The sequence below is a fragment of the Buteo buteo genome, chromosome 5, assembly GCF_964188355.1.
Source record: "Buteo buteo chromosome 5, bButBut1.hap1.1, whole genome shotgun sequence".
NCBI classification, from domain to species: Eukaryota; Metazoa; Chordata; class Aves; order Accipitriformes; family Accipitridae; genus Buteo; species Buteo buteo.
In genome coordinates, this window is record NC_134175.1 from 6264743 (window position 1) to 6285051 (window position 20309).

Sequence of the window (20309 nt, forward strand, 5' to 3'; positions counted from 1 at the left end):
TAATTTCCCCTTCCACAAAGAGCAGGAGTGCGACAGTAATCACAGTATCAAGTCATAATAATAAAAAAAACTCCATTGAAAATAGCTGTTAAGACTCTGGAGAGTTCAGCAGGGGAAGATTGTATTAAGATAAAGTAGATTATAACACCGGTGGACATTAAAGGTTGTCATTGTATGGTAAATCACATCAGGAAGTCACAAAAGCTGCTCTTTACACAGTCATGGATAGAATACTCTGATATAGCACCTGATTTATTCTCTGCCCCTGTTACACCATCCCTGGCAAACTTGTAGGTAGAAAGAGGAGAGGAGGAAGGGAGAGACTTGCCAGCTAGATTGGATTTCTGAGCTGTGGTTTTGGGGAAGGTGGGTGGGGCCAGGCACATTTGTCCATTCCCCTTCTGTGAGGTGCTGGGGCTCTGCATCCTTACTGCAATGTAAAGGCATGGACTGAAGCTTTCCCCCAAACACTTCTCTCCTGTGGAGCAGCAGCAGTGATCTGAGTAGGATACACATGGTTCTAGTGCTGTATGTCCCACAGGGAGCATCCTGTGCTTCCCTTGATGATGGAGGCTGCCAGCTGTGCTCCCCCACTATTCAGACTGTCTCATTGCCACCACAGAGGCAGCAGCCCACCGGCAGTCCCCAGTCCCCAGTATGTGCATGCCCAGCCTCGAACATACCCCAACCCAATCCCTAGCATCCCCAAATTGTCCCAAGCACACCTACGTGCCTTTCAGCTGTCCAAACCCTTTTGAAACCTGCCCTCTCCGTTCTCTGCCCATACTAAATTGCCAGAATCTCTTTACTCCTTGCTTAACACTAACAACCCAGGAACAATACAAGAACACATTTAAACCTGCCAGGCATTTCTTGGTGGGTCTTTACACATCACATAGCTTGAGCAAAGCCCTTTCACTGTTGGAAGTGTGAATGTTGGTAAGTGGGCAAGACAAGGGCTACCGGCTCCCTCCTCCCTGGCCAATGCTCTGTGTGCATCTTCCCAGGAGTCTGACCCAATTCTGTCTCAGATATGGATTAAACTAATGCCTAAAATCACCCCCCTTCCCATTTTGCAGCTGAATGCTTTCAAACTCCTGCCTGTCATAGTCCTGTGTCCTTGACAGATAGTCACTTTGTATTCTGCCCCAGATCTAATGGTAATGTTTTACCAGATAGTCATACCAGCAAGGGCTGTGAAAAAACCTGAATGGACAGGGCTCTGCGAAGGTCTTTGTCCCCCCACCCCATGCTTTTCTTCTATACAGGTACTACTGACACCTGCAAAAGAGTCTTTGCTAGTGCAGCCTGTGTTGCTTTTGCAGGTGGTTTAACTGTAGCAGCACTGAATTCCTTCCAGTGGTCAGAGCAAGTACTGTACCCTCCAGGAGCTGTTGCAAAGGTTGGAGCACTGTCATCTTCCTTGCATACTGAAGGTGACCTGCTCTGTCACCGTCAGAAGTGTCCTGGAGATGCAACAGTTGCCCTGTTAAACTCCATAACTGACAGCAAGGTCTGTTAGAGTCTCTGGACTGGTCCTTAGGTGAAGCCCAGCATGACAGACCGCTTTTTTTGGGTGCAGTTATATTCAAAACTTTTCCCAAAACACCAAACTTTTCCCAAAACACCATTTTTTTCAACTTGCTTTTTCAGATCAAGCAAACACTGTTTTCACACTTCTCCCTCCAAACATTGTTTGGAGTGGAAAGCTGTATGGAAGCAGTATCTTTCCACCTTTTCCTAGGGAAATGTTGTAGTGCTGTTTGAGCCATTGAGAAGAGCATGGACATAAAGGTCTTGCTAAACTTGCACAAATGTCTCTTGCACAAAAGTGCTTCTTCAACTAAAATGTATGCTTTTTTCCTGTCTTTGACACCCTGATGTCTCTAGTTCTGGGTAAAGAGTCAGTATGCTGGTTTCATTAGTGCTTCTGAGTTTTATGATCCTGAGAAGTGAGGAGAAGGCATATTAAGTATAATAGGATTTTGCTGAAATGAATGTTAGCTTGCGTAGATTAACTTAGTAAATTGTTTCACCACCTAATATGCACATTTAGGAACAATTTTAGAGTGTGAAAACATTTAAAAGGAATGCTAATTTCAAGCTGAGGGAAGTATGTTTGTGTAGAGAATAAGAAAGCCAGGACTGGCCATGCAAGAACCAACTGAGTTAATTCTGATTATTCTGGTTCAGTTGCATTGCTATGTTTGTCAATGTATTTCAGATCTTTTGCCTGCTATGCTGCTTTATGAGATGGAGGGAGAGGAGAAATAAGTCACCACATTCCTAAAGTATGTCAAAGGGAAAACATATGAATAATAAAATGAAAGCTGTGGCAACACCCAAAGAGCTGGAATGAGAATGGAATAGCAGGCTGTATATTGCAAACAAGCACTATGATTAAACTGCATGATTTCAGCTAACTTGCTAATGCATGGCTTCCCAAAGAGCAGCCTGGATTCACCCAGGTACTGAGCTCTGTTGAAAATATGAAGCCTGTTCTGGGCACTGAGTCTGTTTGCATGTTCTGCCAAGGTCATATTGCCCTTCCTATTAGAAGCCAGAAGGATGTTAGGGGTAACCTCACTCTTAGTGCCCCTGATACCTCTTTTCCCAAATATTTAAGCAGGTGCATTTTGCTGGTACAGAGTTTTTTTGAAATAATTTGAAGTTGCATGTACAAGCACTTAGAGGAGTCAACGTGAACATTTACAGACTTCTGTGCTCTTCAGTTGAAACTGTTCTGACTCACCTGGCCAACAGCGAAGGAATAGCTGCTCAAGCCAGTGAATTTTTATCAAAATTTTATGTCCAGTGCAGAAAAACTCAGTGAACAGCTCTGAATAACGACTACACTTCTGGAAATCTGTCCTGGTTTCAGCTGGGATAGAGTTTTCTTCCCAGTAGCTGGTATAGTGCTGTGGTTTGGATTTAGAATGAGAATAATGTTGATACCACACTGATGTTTTCAGTTGTTGCTAAGCAGTGGTCAAGGACTCTTCAGCTTCTCATACTGTGCTGCCAGTGAGTAGGCGGGGGGGCACAAGAAGTTGGAAGGAGACACAGCCAGGACAGCTGACCCAAACTGGCCAAAGGGATATTCCATACCATGTGACATCTTGCCCAGTATATAAACTGGTGGGAAAGCTGGCCGGGGGCCGCTGCTTGGGAATTGGCTGGGCATCAGCCAGCGGGTGGTGAGCAATTGCATTGTGCATCACTTGTTTTGTATGTTCTAATTCTGTTGTTGTTGTTGTTATTATTTTTATTATTATTATTGCTGTTGTTGTTATATTTTCCATTCCTTTTTTGTCCTATTAAACTGTCTTTACCTCAACCCACGAGTTTTACTTTTTTTTCCAATTCTCTCCCCCATTCCACTGTGGGGAGGGGGGGCAGTTAGCGAATGGATGTGTGGTGTCTAGCTGCCTGCTGGGTTAAGTCACAACAAAATTCTGTTTTCCATCGTTGTAGAATCACAACTTGTGTATATTTATCCTTACACAACTCTGTGAAATGTGACAGTGCCAGGAAATTTGATCTGGTTTATACAAAGGAAGCTAAAGAGGTGACTTGATCACAGTCTTTAAGTACATGGAAAAAATTTCTGATAGTAGAAGGCTCATTAATCTAGTAGACAGTGGCCACAGAGAGATCCAGTGCCTGGAAGCTGAATAGCTGGAAGTGTGTCTAATCTGACTCAGACTGGAAATAAATAAAAAAATATGCAATAATTAAGTATTGGAACAGCTTGCCTAGGACTGTGGTGAATTATCTGTTAGTAGAAATCTTTGAATCAGGCTGGGTGTCTTTCCAAAACGTGTAGGATACCTTAGGTGGCTAGGCTTGTTGCAGAAATGACGTTGTCTGTTTTCTAGCTTGCACTAGGTAGGAGACTGTGTTATGCAGGTTAGTGATCAAAGTGTTTCCTTTTGGCTTTAACAGCTAGGAGCCTTGCTTTTGCTTCCACATCACATCTACCTTCTTATAGCAATATAAAGGCTGTATAGAGATGCCGTGGATAAGGTCTCACAGCTCATTAAAATCAGTGGCCAGTTAGTTGCCGACTTCAAAGGGGTTAGGATTTTACTCCTTGTCATTTTACTGGTGCCTTTGATTCCTCCAGCTATTGTCTATGGCACGATGGTCCCACCAGGAGAGCTGTGCCTTGTAGCTCTGGATACCTGTTGTTCAGTTCTTCTGGCTGGTGCAGGGACTGGTCACTCCCCATGTGAAAACCACTTCTAAGCTTGCAGCTGGTGAGGCTCTTTCAGCACAACTGCAGGGTGTCCCTAACTGGACTCTGGCTGTCCATTATGGCTGTTTCTCTCTGAATGTTAGTATTTGAAGCAACAGAGAAGCTTAGGGTCAAGATCCTGGGGCAAGGAGAGAGAAGTTGTAATCTAGGATAGACCAGCCAGAAGTGGTTGTTCTGGAGTTTCTCTGACAAAACGGAACTTTGTCTGCCTTCTTGGCATTGAGAAGCCAAAGAAACTGTCTCCTCTAGGTCATCTTTACCTGCTTCATGTAAACTATTTTCCAAGCACTTTTCTGAGTGTTTGGTCTTGCTCCCTCACGGGGATTCCTACATGATTTTCCCAGGGAATTTCCCTCTGGATCTTGTGCCAGACATGCATTCCTCACACGCTGGGAAGTGTAAGATACCCAGCCTGAAACTGCTGGTACAAATAGACTCATGAGGCTCTATGTTTGAGGTCTTAGTTCCGTCATCTCCTGTTGTCAGAAGCCTAATGAGCTGTGTTATTAAATGGCTCTACATTGTTACTGTGTGCTGGTGACGAACATGGCCAGCGGGCAAAGAGGAGCTAAGCTTCCCAATCGTATTGATTTCTCCAGTGCTCACAAGTTCTGGATTGCATTGCTGACAGGGAGTTGGTATAGCACTTTAGTGACTGCCCGGAGCCTCATCCCACTTAGGGAAGGCAAATGTGACCCACAGCAGTTGCTACAAATTAGGCAAAGGAGGGAGCTCAGCACATCTGTCTCAGGAGAGAATGTACCTTGTGTATTTTGAATCCAGCCTAAGAACTCCCTAAGGTGGGGAGTTTATCTGAAGATGCTTCCCTTGCTCTTGTTTTGGCAGGATTTGAGGCTGGGTTATCACTATGATTTCTACTGTGACAGTACATAGAATCCCAAAGGGCAGGTTCCTGCTCTATTAGGTACTGAGAGACATTGTCACTTCCCCAGAGAGCTTGCAGTTGAGGTAGGTAAGATAGTCAGTGGACAAGTAGAGAAAAAGGCATACACTGACTTGCTTGTCCATTTGTCTCACCTAGGTTGGCCGGGTGGTTATTCCAGCTCGGTTGTTGCATATTAAGTTGTTAAGTCCCAGTTCATTACTTGCTCATGTGTCTGAATGCCAGGGCTTGCTGTGAGGGAGTGATTGGGAACCTGAGGCTGGTGGTGTGGACACAGTAACACTAAAGCATGTACCTGTTTATTGCAGCCCTCCTGAGAAATAGCCATTGTCCCATGAAAGTGACATTTCAGATCCTGTTCAGAGGGCAGAAGGTATGAGTAAGCACTTGGAAACAGAAAAACAAACTAGGAGAAAGTTTGCCTCATTACTGAGTAGCAAGTTGTTGATAACTCCCATTCCTGCTGGCTCAGATGGAAGGAGATAGTGTCCAAGTATTTCTTTCTCCTAAGGGCAGTTTTGATTTAGGAGAAAGGAACAGGAAATAACAGTGGTACAAGACACAGGTAATGCAATTATGATGGTATAAAACTAACAACAGGCACATTCTGAGTGACAGAACGAGGCTAAGCTGTGTCTGGAGTGTGGCAGAGTGGTGCCTAATTTTCCATCTGCCTCCCTTGCCTCATAGTGGGATGTGCTGTAGGGAGCTGGAGCACCAGCAAGGGGGTGACAGGACTGTGAAGGAAATAAATGTACCTGTACAGAGTGCTGCCCCCGGGAATGGCTTGCTATTAATAACAGTAATAACATATGCCAGGATGTGGAAGAAGCATCTTTTGTAAAGTGCTGATCACTGCCACTATCTGGGGTAGAAAAAAATTGAAAAAAATTGTTTCATTATTTTATAATGCACAGTAATGCCACTTTTGTATTTTTTATTATTTCGTCGTGTAGAAATTTTGTCTGTAGGAGAGCTGTTTGGTTTTAGTAGGCCCTGCTGCAGATCAGCAGGTAAATCAGGGTGCTATATGAGGGAGGGTGCTCAGCAGCCCTAGACAGCCATAGCTAGAGTAGCCAGAACAGAAAGGTCCCAGAAGCTAGCTGCTCTGGAGTCTTATCCACTGAGACATGTCACGGTCAGCTTGTCCTCTCTCTGCCCCAGATCCACTGCAAACGGAGCAATTTGGAACGCAGCCCAAATCCCACTGGAGCAATTGGGATGCAGATGGCAAGGAAAGCTGAAGGTGATTTCCTCCTCCCCTTCTGCCATACTAAACAGTGAAGGTGCAAAGAGAAAAACCTTCCCTATACAAAGGAAGAAGGGGCAGGGGAAGAGAGATTCACAGAATTCAGACAGTTCTTGGACCAAAATCTGTGCTGAAAGTGAGCTGCCTACAAGATCAAGGGAATCATGGGATTAAAGCACGTGTGGATGCAGTGCAGAGAATGTAAACTTGTGCAGCACTCAGGCAATAAGAAAGAGGTCTCCCTGAGTAGAGATCAAAGGTTGTTCTGAAGAGTTAACCTGGGCAATATCTAAGTACTATAGCTTCAACAGCTTTTCTTTTATTAAGGAAAACATTTTTGTCACTCTCATAAACTATACTCAGCAAAGCCTCCTTATACTGAATCATTTATTTTTCCACAGGGAAAGATGGCTGTGAGTGTAGGCTCATTATGGAGAGAGTTGCAATGTGCTTGTTTGCATTGATTGAATGAGAGCATTTCCTGCTGTTCCCTGATGCAGTGAATTTCTCTAAAGGTGAGTAATCTCCAGTCCCTGAGGATATTACTTACAGGCAGACAGTGCAGGATTCAGGCTGGCTTCCAAGGCCCCAGTCCCAGTGCACACTGGGTCAGAACTTGGGGACGTTGATCAGAGCTGCAAGGATGCTTGTACAACTCTGCTAGTACCATAGCTTACAAGAATTGTCAGTGCCTGGGTTTAGAGAGGTCACAGTACAATGGAGTTCAATGTCAAGTCATTTGTACCCAAGTTTCTGTGAATGGGGGGCTTCTGATCACCCTGGGTATATAAAACAGCCCCCAGACAGAGAGCAGGCAGGGAGAGCAGCTGCCACATCAGCACAGCTAGCCAGTGAATTGCCTAATAATCCTAAGCATGTCACAGTGCCCTTTGCTGTGGCACTTTGGCTCTATCACATGTGAATAACACCCCTAATAGCATATTACTTGTATGAGATGTCAAAGAAAATGCTTAGCAGCTTCTTGAGGTTTCAGCTCTCTGCTCTCCTCCCAGGCAGCAACCGAAATGGCTCTGCTTTTTCCTACTGTGCTGGGCACCCATGCAGAGCTGAAAGGGTCCCCTTACCTGTGTTATCCGCATGGAAGTAGAAGCAAGAGACAAACAAGAGGGAGTTTTTCCTTTTTCTTGGGGCTGAGACACAAGGCTCTGTGTGTGCTTTTCTCTTTTCTCTTTTCTCTTTTTGTTTTTACTCTTTTTTTTTTTTAATGACATGCACAATGAAAGGAGGAAAAGCAAATTTAATTATAAAGCCGTGTCTTCCTCCCCTCTCTGTCTTTCCGGACTGGGAAGTGCAATCATCTCCCCTTTGATGCAAGAATAAATTCAGCAGCATACATTGTTAAATTATTATTTATTTAAAATGAAAGGAAATTACTTTCAGTTCAGTGCCAGTTTCTAGCTCAGCGAGAACAGCAAGGGGAGAAAATAAAGCCACAGCACTTCAGGAAGCAACACCACATACATGTATATGTGTATATTCATAGCTGGTAAAGGAGTTGGGGCAACTGCACTGAAGGGTTGCATGCTGCCCCAGATGTGTGTTCTCTCTTGCTAGCAGGCAGCTGTTAAAAAAGCAGAGAAAGCAGTGTCTTCTTTAACCCTCTAGAGCCCTCTACATGCTGAGTTGTACCATTATGACACTTAGACCCTTTAAAATAATCCACTATACTGAACTGTAAGACTTCAGTTTGCAGATGAGGAAAGAGAAGCAAAGACAAGTGAAGAAATATGCTCAAGGCCAGGCTGTGGATAGGTGAAAGAGCCAGGAGCAGAATTCAGTAGCTGCAGCCCACCATAATAACAGACTGCACATGCCTCACATCTTCAAAACAAGCCGAGAACATTGGATGTGTTCTCTGGGAGAGGGGCAATCTTCTTGGAATATCTTTGCACCTTGTATAGCACAGAGAAGTCTTGGCTCACTGGCTAACACTCCTGCTGCTACCGCAGTGTGAATAGCAGTATTTCACCAAACCAGAACCATTCTTGTTTGTCAGAACATCATATTTCAGAGCAAGCATGGGAAGGGTGAGTGTCAATGCTGCATTTCTCTTGACTCATCATTTCATTTTTCTGGTTATGAGCCAGACACCCCCTTGTCCTTGCAGCACACTGTTAAGAGGGAGGATAAGGCCATCCAGCCTTCAGTGCCTCTATCTGGTTCTATTTCTCTGAGCTGTGAGCAGCCTGGGACTTTGTGTAAGGCCTTAATGAGGCCCAAGAAAAGGTTGACTTAAAAAATAAAAAATTCCTTTATGATCTGTGCTGCAGATGGAGCAACAAATGGATAATAAAAGGGCTGGAGACTGGAGGCAAATCCTCCCCTTAGATTAAGGGAAATTAAGTCCTTTGGGGGATGTGTAATGTATGAGGCTTCATTATTCTTCTTGGGAGAAGCAGCGTATGATCCCTTGGTCAGAAAGATAAAAGGATCATAAACTCAAATGGCTCCACATAGTCCGTGTGACTCAGACGGCACCAGAGAATCTGCTGGAGGTAAGCTAGATACAACTCAGCCTGCCTTGTGCTCTAAAAGCAGTTCCTGTGACACTGGCAATCGTATTGTCACTGTACTTCCATGTCTTCTCAGGGCAGGTGGATACATACTGTCTGCATGGATGTCTTAGCTGGGGAGAGGGTCTTCTGGAGGCAAGTAACGGACCCCAGAAGAGACAGGTATTGGAAATAAACCCGGGTCAGGAAGTCTCTAACCCCTCTCTAAGCCCTCCTTCACAGTCCCAGGTACTGACTCTTCTCCTGTGCAGTCTTTCTGGCTGCTCCAGCTCATGCCCACCTCTGCTTTCTTCCCATAGAGGCTCTCCCCGATCCCCACCCCCACCTCTCTTGCACCTACTGAGTCTTATCCTTGTGATGCCAAAATACATTTGTTGGCCCTACTCCCAGCTTCTGAATCCTTTTGTTAATTTGATCCCCCCTCCCACCAATTTTCAGCTGATTTATACTGTTCCAAGAGGTCCCAACACATCCTGCATCTTTCCGGAGCTTTGGGAGCACATGCTTAACCTGTAATCAGCATGACTCGAAACAACATCGGTGTCTGTCCCTGGAGCAAAAAGAAATAATGTGGTTTGTTCTGCTGCTCCCTATTCAAAGGTAAATTGCTTTTCTTTCCTCCAAGAGCAGATGCTCACTTCTTTTCTTTACCTCTCTCCCCGGTGTCTAACACAGACTTAGGAGAAATCACGTTCTCAGGGTTTTTTATGGAGTTTGAGGATGGAGAGAAGTTGTGTTACTGGGGAACTTGACATATCTCTTATTATTGAATTGTAGATCAAAGACAATGTACACTCTTGTACTCATCATGGCACTGCACAGGGGAGTGTGTGTGACTATGCATCTTTTGAGTTTACCTTCTGTATTTCTGCCATACTTGTAGATTCCAGACACACTTATATCTGTATGTGTCCCCCTTTCCTTTGTGCATGCCAAGCTGTTGTACATGTATTTTTCTGGACTTGGGCGTATATGTGGGCCTTGTGTAAGTATCTTGTGTGTTCTTGTGACTTGGTACATGCTACATTGTTGTTGGTCTGGGGTATGTGTATCTATGTGCCTGCACTTTTCCGAGGAGCAGGTTGGCTCCTGCTGAGGAGCCAGCATTAGGTTAGACTATAAAATCTAGCGCCATACAGCGAAATGCTGCAGCTTGCTTTATATTTCTTCAAGTACAGGTCATCACCTTTCTCCTCAGTAGTGGAGCTGGGGTTGATTCCTTCTGCCAGTAGCAGCTCCCTAACAGTAAAATGCCCTTGCCATCAAAGCCATCCAGTCATCATACCTGGAAGTCATTAATACCTACCACAAAGCCCTGTAGCTAGCAAATGGGAAAGCAATTTCTGATTGCTCCTGGTATGGCTGACACCAGAAAGCCCTGCTCAGCTGTGTGAGGCATTGTAATTTGTGGCTTTAAAGCAGGACCACCTGAATCACTACAAATACAAAAAATATTTTTTGTGTCTGTCATCTTGGTTTACTTCTGTGGCTCTGAAGTTCTGAGAAATCCTGGGTGGATTTTCCACTCTTGGCTCACTCTCTCTGTCTCCATCTTTTTCCTTTGTTTCTCTTTCTGCCTCTGCAAAGATGTCACCATGATGAAGCTCTTGATGGATTCCTGGGTGACTCCCACCCGGTGGTGATGGATTGCTGCTCTCTTTGCTGCACGCTCCAGCTGTCTCTGCAGTTCAGTCTGCTGGATTGACAGGGCCTATAAATCACTCTTGGAAGGCAAGGTGCTCTGAGAGCTCTGGCCCCATTTGTGATGTGCTGATGTGACATAGCCTCGCATATACCTCTTGCACGTGGACAGGGGCAGATTGGGGTGGATGTGGATCTCAGATCTGACTGCCAGGCTTTCATATGCCGCTCTTTGGGTTTGAGGAGGCTGGGTTAGAAGGGATGGGAACATGCTGTTTCTCCTACTGCTGTTTCTTTTCTGTGCATACAGTGCTTCACAGAATTGAAAAAGGAAGGAGCTGTGATCTGAAAAAAATTGTAGAGGAGAATTGGGACAGTGGATGATAAGGAGGCCGGGGTGATGTACCATGCAGGCAGCTGCAGAGCCTCCTCACAGAAGATGTGGATAGAAAGTAAGGGAAAGGAAGAGTTTGGATAGTGCTACTATCTTTTTGTTAGTCCTCCCTTGCCTTTTTTTGTGTGGAATAGAAGGAGCTGAAGGGCACAGTGAAGAAAGAGCCTTGGGAGGAAAAAAGGGGAATCTCAGCAAGGCAAGCAGGTGAATCTGCATATTAAACTATCCCAGGATGCAAGAGACACTTGATCTTTGCATGTGTCCAGTAATTTGCCAAAGTTGTCCTTGGGAGCTTCTGCAGTAGTAGTACTTCATCCTCGTGATGCACGTGCCCCCTGTGCACCATGGGTATAGCACAGACTCTATCAATCGTTCCTGTAAAGCGTCCAAACATCTTCCTTGCAAATCCTGCAGTTATTTAATGGAAATTCCCTGTTTTCTTTACCCCTGGGTCTCATCAGGGTAATGACAGCCTCACAAATCTCTTTAACCACCTTCCCAGCTGTAGCTTTGTGAACCTCTAGAGTGGTCCCCAACAATTGGGGGCCACCATTTTCCACAGGGTGGCAGCAACATGCTTCCATTTTCCACGCTGAGTGATCCCACTTGGGTGCTTCTCTCTCAAGGTTCTGGCTAGGATTAAGCCTGAAAAGAGAAATGTTTTTAGGAGGGAGAGAGGCATTTTGCATGTACTCCATGCAGACAGCATATATCCCCAGAAGCAGCATCCTGACAATGTTAAGAGACAGCAGCGAGAGCTATATGCAGGATGTTCCTGCTTCTTTCCAATGCAGCATAAACCTGCCTTCCAGATTAACCCTACTGTTTTGTTCCCTCCCGCACAGAAAGCCCTCAGGGTGGGAGAGAGAGAGATTTTGTTTCTCAGAGGTTGAAACTGTGAAATGACAGAGGAAATTTTTATTATGATGATTTTTATTTTTGTGTCTGGGTTTGAAATGATGGTGAAAATTCTCAACAAAAATACCTCATGAATATTCAATTACAGTGCCAGCAACACTTTGCAGTCATGGATTATTTATATATGAAATAACCAAAGCTTCATAAATAATAAAATAGCAGCAATCTCCACTGTGTTTTATGTTCCCCATAGCCAGCACGGGGGCGGGGAGGATGTGTCTTTGTAGCATATTTACATGCTGTATCAGCCCCTTGCAGGCTGGGAGAGGTGGGGAGGGCAGAGGTAGTAGAACAAAGTGTGTGGGTGAAGGCACTTGAGGTGTGGATGTGCACAGCACAATATATGCACAAGGAAATGTTTCGTTTGCTGCAGTGCTTGTGGGTGCATCTGGCTGCAGAGGACTTCTGGTGTAGCATGAGGCATATATGTTTTTGAGGGCGGAGGTGGGAATACCTGCAGAGGGACTGCAGCAAGGGGACAAAACTTTTAGCCAGGACATGTTGCTTGTGGGCAAGAACAAACACCTGGCTGTCTTTGGCTTCGTGTAGCTTGACAGCAGCTGTCTATATGGCCATAAACATAGGGGATATCCCCATAATGGACTGCAGTAATAGCAGGGCATTGAGTTGTTTAAGGAAAGGAAGCCCTCACTTCTCAGACTTGGCCCTAATTGATCCATGCTTGGTGGTTTCAGATCATCCAGAAAGCCCCAGGTTGGCAGAGCTAATGATCCTCTCTTGGGAAAGGCTCAGGTTTGCCTAAGTGGGCATAGGTAAAGTATAGGGCTAAGGGCTTTCCCCCTAGCTAGAGCAGCACCCACTTGCAGTCCCCTCTCCTTTAAGTAAACCTGTGCTTTAATTCCCAGGACAAATCATTCTCACTCCCATTTCCCAGCTGAACAACTGGCACATACTATGCAGCTTGTTGTACAAGAAGGAAGCATGATTCTGGGGAATGTCTAACAGAGTTCCTATCCTCCAGCCTAACCCCACTTTTCACTCAATAATAAAGCAGAATAAGACTTAACAGCTGCTTTCCTTATCACCAGACAGCAATGTGAGCACCTGATCTTTGCAGACTCCACTGCTTTCAGGAGAAAGGCTCTTCTGCCCAGTTGCCTTTGCTGGGTACTCAGCAATGAGTAATCCTATGGGGATGAACAGAGAGAACTGAGCCCTCCATTGCCTGTGGTCTTCCCGCCTTTCCTGAAGGCTTATGCTGATGTCCTGCTCCCTACGGCTCCCACTGGGAAGCACTAAATGCCAAATCAGTAAAAGTGTCATTGGTTGCTTGGAGGGATGATTCATCACTCCAGTTTGGTGGCAGCATATTTATCCCCCCACCAGCCCATCCGGCAAGAGAAAAGAGATAAATTGCTGTCATCTCTTTTTATGGAACATATAATCAGGTGGTAACATGGAGAGTCGCCTCGGCTCAAAGTCATTCAGGATGAATTATTCATTCGCTTAAAATGTCTTAAAAAGAAAGGGAAATTGTCTCCCTGATACAGTATCTCTTCCTGGCATTGCTGCAGTGGGACACTGCTTGAAGAAGCCTGTTCTGATGCATAGCATGAAGTATGGACAGCTCCCCACCAGGGTCCCAGGGCCTTCTGCAGCTCTCTGATGGCTGACATAGCACTTCTGTAGTGCTCCCAGGGAAGAAGACACATCTCCTTGCTCAAGATTTGGGAACAGGCTCAAATGTTTCTCAGCATCCTCCTGAGGGCTTGTCAAGGGGGCTTTGAGTGCACCTAGGCCTTTCTGGGCAGGATCTCTGCACATGGGAGAATTTTAACTCCTCTCTAGGGTCCTCACTGAAAGCTTCTCGCGTTTATTTTATGGCTCGAGAATGCCATGGTTCTCAGAGAAAAAAGACTGAGGTGACCTCTTCTGAAAGAGCTTCAGAAGCAATCACCTAACCACAACTGTACCTCTGTCCTGCAGGAGCAGAGAATCCAGGTGTTTAGAGATTGCCTTCTGGCTGCTTCCTAGTCTGTACAAGTGATAGTTTCTTATACCTTAAATTCTAATGGCCTTGTTTTAGATTCCTCAGTTGGAACTGACTGAAGCTTTGACTATTTTTTTTTCCTAAACCATCTTATACAGTTAAACGTTTCTTGAAGAAGAAGTTTATATAATTAGTCCTGGAAGAACATCTAGCAGCTTGGGAGCATGTCTGAGGCTGCTGAGTCACTGGAGCGGAATTAGACATCTCCCATGGAACAGGCTTTCTACTGAGGTTTACTCATCTTGCCAAAAATTTCACCCAGGACTCTTTCTCAGTATTTTTAGCATTTTGCTGAAAAGTGTGGAGTTTTTACCCACTGGAAAGTGGCCTTTGATTAAAACTTTCCTGAAAAATGCTGGTAATTGACAGATATGGACTTTTCATGATTCTGTAGTATTCTCCATCTGGTTATTTGGAATAATAATCAGCTTTTTATATTTACCAAAACAGACCTTTCAATTTAAAACATGTTTTTGTTCGTCTGTGTATTGAAAAATATTGATCATGATTCTGTGAAAAGTTTTGAAAGAACTGAAAATCAGCTTTTCCATTTCCCATCTCAGCTAACAAGGAAGAAGAAAAATGCTCTTGAGCAGAGAAAATTCCCCTGTATCCACTTTCTCCATGTAACCAATTTGATGCTCATCTTTTTCCAGAGGAATAATATTGAGAAGCAGAAGTTGCTGAGGAGAAAGATTCTGTACCCAAATCACTGGAGAAAGATGTGGAAAAGAACCTCCGTATATTCCAGTGGCTTTCAGGTAGGAGATACAACACATAGCATATGTGTTTCTGGGATTGCGTGGTGGTTTGTTTTGTGCTGTGCCATGGGGAAAATTGATTGATTTGAAAAGTTGATTCCTTACTGCATCCTAATCTGTCTGTGCAAAAACATTAGAAACATTCTTATAACACCTAAAGCTACCCTTGCCTGACTGCCTTTCAAATCTGCCTCCTCGAAGCTCCTCATATCATGTTCATTAACCCACACAAAAAAAAACCTGATGGAAGAGATGTCAGAATTCAGAACTATGAATGTGTGTCCATGCAATAACAATGCTGGCAGGATATCTGAAGGGTCCTTGGCATAGTCAGCTGAAATGTTTAGTTATGAGTAAACTATTTAAACCTGAATCCATCAGGAAGACTTGGAAAGGTCTTCCATCTTTCTTGATGCACTCTTTGGTCATTGTCAGAGAGCCATAATTGCTTGATATATTTTATGTCACCTGTCAAAACAGTTGCAAGTGGTGTTTCATATCACAAAGAGACTCTATCTTTTAATAATGAGTACTTTCTTTTGCATGATCTCAATGTGCATGAGATAAATAAACCCTCTAATGTGAGGGAATGATATGTTTTATCCCCAGTTTATGAGTGGGGAAATTAAGGCAAGAAAAGCTACACAAGATATGTGAGAAATACATGTACAGCCCCCTGACATCATAAGTGCTAAAGTCATCCTTCCTTCTCCACATTCTGGAGATTAAGGAACCAGTTATTCATGAAAACTCTTTGTTTTAATAGCCATTTCCTCTCTGCTGCTCTTTTGGGGAGGGGGTCTTTTTTATTTGCTTTCCACTCATTTATACTCACTTTAAATCCAATAACAGAAAAAAATCAAATTACTTTCTGCTAAGAACACGGCCATGTGTCTGAGCTCCACACTGTCCTGGAGAACTAGGGCAGTTCCCCTTTGCCATACAGGTAATTCAATTTACAAGGAGTTTGTAAGATAATGGTGAATGAAGCATGAGCTTGTTATGTCCATGGAGAAATTAGTTCTCAAAAGAACACTGATGAAAGAAGTAGGGAAGGAAAACTCAGCAAAACGAAATGAGAAAGGTTATAAACATGTTAAGCTGGGCTCCCCTACTTCAGTGTTTGGAGCTGTCTCTGCTATAAATTGTATCGATTAAGAAACTTATTGGAGCTACCTGCTGCTATCAATTACTTTCCACTTATTGCTTTCTTTACCTGCTGGGCAGTCGATAGTCTGACAGAACAGAAGCCCCAAGTCTTCTTAACTTAGAGCTCATGAAAGCTGGAAAACAGAAGAAACTAATTTCCACTACTGCTGTTTCCTACTGGAAAGGGAAACAACCCACCTGGCTCATATGGGTGGGCTTTCTCTGGTGTCTGGAATTGGGATGGGAGAAGTCCATGACTCTATGGAGTATGAGAAATCCTACAAAATGCTGTGGACTTACGTGACAGGCAGTTCTCAGCATGTAGTCCCATGGTGGAGCTGCCAGTCCTGTCCTGTGCAGTGTGTCTGAAGCTGAATACTGCCTCTAGAGCCTTACACTGCAGAGCAGACAAAGGTATTGTCAGGTAATGAAATAATGATGTGAAAGGGATGGGATGGAAGATTCGTAGCACAGCATAATCCTCTGTTTTTCCCACCCAATGCTGCAGTGACTCTGGTAAGTTAGGGGAAATCTAATCTAACCCTATTCATTTTATGGTAAAAAGGAGAAAGCAATAGAGCCACAAGACCATGAATGTCAGCAGCCCTTCTGCTGATCTGGAGTCTCTTTGTAACTCCCTTTTATACCCTGCAATGATTCCTCTGTAGCCTGCAGGTTTTGACCCTTCAGGCTCTCTGATGGTGAAGGAAATGATTGGCTGTTTTTGCTGATTCTTTATATAGATCTATATATATTAAAAAGATAAAAAAATAAAGCAAAGTCTAGCTCCTCTTTTCCAAATTCAGACCTCCAGAATCAGAGCAGCCCACAGGATTTTCTTGGCAAAAATCCAGTAAAATAAATGGAAATTAACATCCAAGTTGTTGAAAAGGCTTTGAAAATCTCAGCCTAAGTCCTTAAAAGTCCATTTACTTTCTCACTGCTGTGACTTCAGGTCAGCTTGGGCTCTTGACTTCACTAACTGCTTTAAAACTACCTTGAATTTCTCATCTCTTTTATCCTATGGGATTTTTCTTTCTTTGCCTTTTTTCTCTGACCCATCATAAATCTTTTCTTTTTTCCCTTCTTGCACAAAACCAGCCAGAGATGCAGGGCAGGGGCAATGTGAGGGCGTGCCCGATTCAGAAATACACCCCTGGTATGCCCTGCAGCCAGATCACCTCAGGCTGTTGTCAGTTCTTGCATGCTAAGCAAAATTGGACTGGATGAAAGATGCTGAAGGAAACCTGGATTTTATAGGAGACAGTGTTGGGAACCTGTTGGCTTTGCACAAGGCCCTTACGTGTGACACTGATTGGTTTGGTCCTAATGTTGGCATGTGGTATGGGGAATCAGTTGAGGAATCAGTTGAGGAACCAGTGATTTTGCTCAAATGTTGCCCATTTCCATGGTATTTACTGTGAATTTAGCATTATTTCATCTTCTTTTTTCAACCCTGGAGATCCTCAAGGAACAAGATGCCACAAGTTATTTTGTTGTGTTCAGAAGTCAATTCCAGTCTTTCACAGTTGCAGTGAAAAACTTGAACATTTGTCGCAGGTGCAACCTAAAGACTCAGAAGCCAGAAGGTAAAAGAGAGCACTTATTTATAAAAGCATCCTGTTTGATAAGCCAATCTGATGATTATAAAGTGTCTGAGTTGGATTTGAATTCAAGGGACTTAAAAAAGTTCTAAAAAATGCTGACTGCCAGCAGCCCTCTTGCCCATATGTATCTATCTAATGATCTTGGGTGCCCAGACGCTGATACCATAAAGAGGCAGGGAGATCTCAGTACTTTCTAGAAACAAATCCCTTGAAGGCATTTGTCAGTAGGATCCTGAATTGTTAGTCACATCTGAAAAATCAGGCTTTATGCTGACTGTATGAGTGCTAGTGCCAGTGGGATTTTGAAGGATGCCATGTGGGCTAATACAAACTGAGCTGGAAAATGTAGCATTATCCTTTGTGCCTAGACTGAAGCAGTGCCCTAGCAGGCTCTTGGAGGCAGCCAGTGCATCTGGAGCACACTGTTAGCAGGGCTGTGCAACTGCATTCTTGACCTGGAAGACCAGAGATCTCAGGGCATTTTTACTTTTAGGGAACTGTTTTTAATTTCTTGTGTTGTGACCATGGTTTAATATGGTGCGAAGGCACTGGCAGCCCATCTGAAGTCTTCCCCTATACTTTTAGCCAGATATGTGGGTCTTTACTTTTTTCCTGGTCTTTTGTACCAAGGGCTCTTGTGCTGTTTTCCGCTGAAGAGATGGCTGCATTTAATTTGGATGGACAAAAAGAGACTTTTTAATGTAAAAAGCTGAACATGACTATATATTGCAGAGAGATATTATTTAGCATGCAAAAAAAGGGCAGTCTTACCCTGGGGTGCCAGGAATTTGTTTTCACTCGTTAGAGTGCAGTATGAACTCGTTAATTTGATAGTGTATATGTAAGTACTATCTTTCTACTTAAAACTGTGACAAATTCACCCCCAGACATCTCACAGTTACTGCTCAGCTTCACATCTTTGCATCTTGAAAAGTCATTGTGACAAAGGCAATTGAATTTAGATCTGCCTGGCCCCAAATTAATCACTTTTCATACCTGAGCTAAAGGAGTTTGCTGAGGTCCTTTATGAGCAAGACACAGGTATGGACTGCGACACACATTAGCATCTCTGAATCTGCCCGTCAGAGGGCGATGAAATGCTCATGTGGAAGAATACGCTGGCAAATGCACATGTCTTCTGCCAGTTCATTTGCCTAGGTTGTATATCTCTCAACTGCCACATTAAAATTGTAATGCCTGTAACAGGTCCTGAAATTACAGTCAGGAGCCATATTCCTCTGACCTTCTCCATATTCTGTTTGGATTGACTCCTTCTGCCAATTTAGCCAGGCAGCCAGAAAGTAAATAAATGCTCCCCACCTGGCAGGTGCAGAAAGGTTAGATTTGCATAAAGTGGCCAGTGTAAATTTCTCCTGTTTGTTGTCACCTCTTCTCTCCAACTGGGAATTCCAAGGCAGAGATAAATGTCAGCTGGAAATAGCACTTCGGTGTCAGCAGTTAATCTCCTCCTGCTATTTCCCCATGGCCACTTTGTGCTGCTCTTTACCACATGGATCAGCCAATCGCCTCTTGTGTGAGCCTCTCATTACTGGGCTCTTCTGTTATTGCTTTGCTTACATTCTTGACTTTGTCTCTTTGTAAATTAAATTCTTCTCAACCGCTAAGTCACTGCGCTGAAATGGTTGTGCAAAACAGCCTGCTACCAGTTTCATTCCTTGAATGGTTCAGTGTGTCTCTACCCTTTGTTCCTGAGCCTAGGTGGATTAAGAATCACATAGATTCTCTTTTATGTGTTCATTTTATAGCAAGCAGATCATATGAGGCACTGTAGGTCCCCCAGCTGAGAATTCAGTTTTGCAAAGCCCTAAGCTGTTCCTGAGGTCACTGACTGCTACTTGCTTGCCAATGTTACTGAGAGTCCAAGACAGTCAATTGGAGTTCTGCATCTTGTGCACTAAAATCTCACCAGTGCTTCTCTTCTAAGTGCTTGTCTCTTGCTCAGGAGCTGTTGGCTAATGGGGATGCCACGACTGAAAAGAAGGAGAATGATAGCCTCATGAGTGGGTCCAGTTTTTCAGGTCTTTGATTTGGACACTCATTCAAGGGTCTGCTGCTGGTGCACCCTGTTACATGTTACTCTATAATGGTTAAAAAGACTTCACTAGATGAGAGCAGAGACTCCCCACTCCTTCCCCACTTACTCTGCTTTTAACTCTCTCTGGCTATTAGTGGGACTTAGGAGGCAGAGGACTCTTTAATCACCCTTTTCTCCAGTACCATATCTCTCTGATTTTTTCAGGTTTCCCTTGCTTATTCTGAGTGTTCTTGGTGATCTGCTCCAGCTCTGGTTTCTTTTCCTTCTTAATCTTCTTCTGCTTTCTCTTTTTCTTTCACACACACACACACACACACAAATGCACCTTCAGCCATTAGTCTACAGTAAAACTCGCAGCTCTGTGTTGTAGCTCAACTCAGATCAACCCTCTGCGTTTTGAATGGTAACCTCCATTGCTTCAGTTTGTACCAAAGAGACATGTAAGTGTTCTTTGATTTAGCCTGAATCAGAGACAGCTGCTCTTCTCACTGGTTCCAATGAGATTTAACCTAGCCCATAACAACGAGGTCCATATTGCCATGTCCCTTCTGCTTTGCCCGTGTGCCAGAGTGATCCTGTCTTCCAAGCAGCCACCTGCCCCCTGTTTTTTCCAGCTGCCTCCATCTGTTCTCAGTTGAGTCCCCAGTTCCTTAAGAGCTGTTTCCTGGCTGGTCTAAACCAGACTCATCCATACCCTCAGAATAAATTGTTCAATTATTTGGGCATTTCTCCAAGAACAGTTTGGCCCCTTCATGTTGGACTGTGGTGGAGGATGGTTTTCTGCTCTGTCTTGCCTTCTATAATGTGTTCAAAATGCACTGTTTCAG

At 44.0% G+C, this 20309-nt stretch overlaps 1 protein-coding gene across 3 annotated transcripts in view; it reads left to right on the forward strand.

The window, feature by feature from the left end:
• The window catches only part of UBIAD1 (UbiA prenyltransferase domain containing 1), a 103694-nt gene that overhangs the window by 29388 nt on the left and 53997 nt on the right, over positions 1–20309 (forward strand). For all 3 annotated transcript variants that reach the window (XR_012650351.1, XR_012650350.1, XM_075027416.1), the window contains exon 4: positions 14566–14670. Coding sequence is in view for 1 of the 3 variants with exons in the window: in XM_075027416.1 (XP_074883517.1) it covers positions 14566–14670 (105 nt within the window). In the remaining 2 variants the exon portion in view is untranslated. The remainder of the gene's footprint in view (positions 1–14565; positions 14671–20309) is intronic.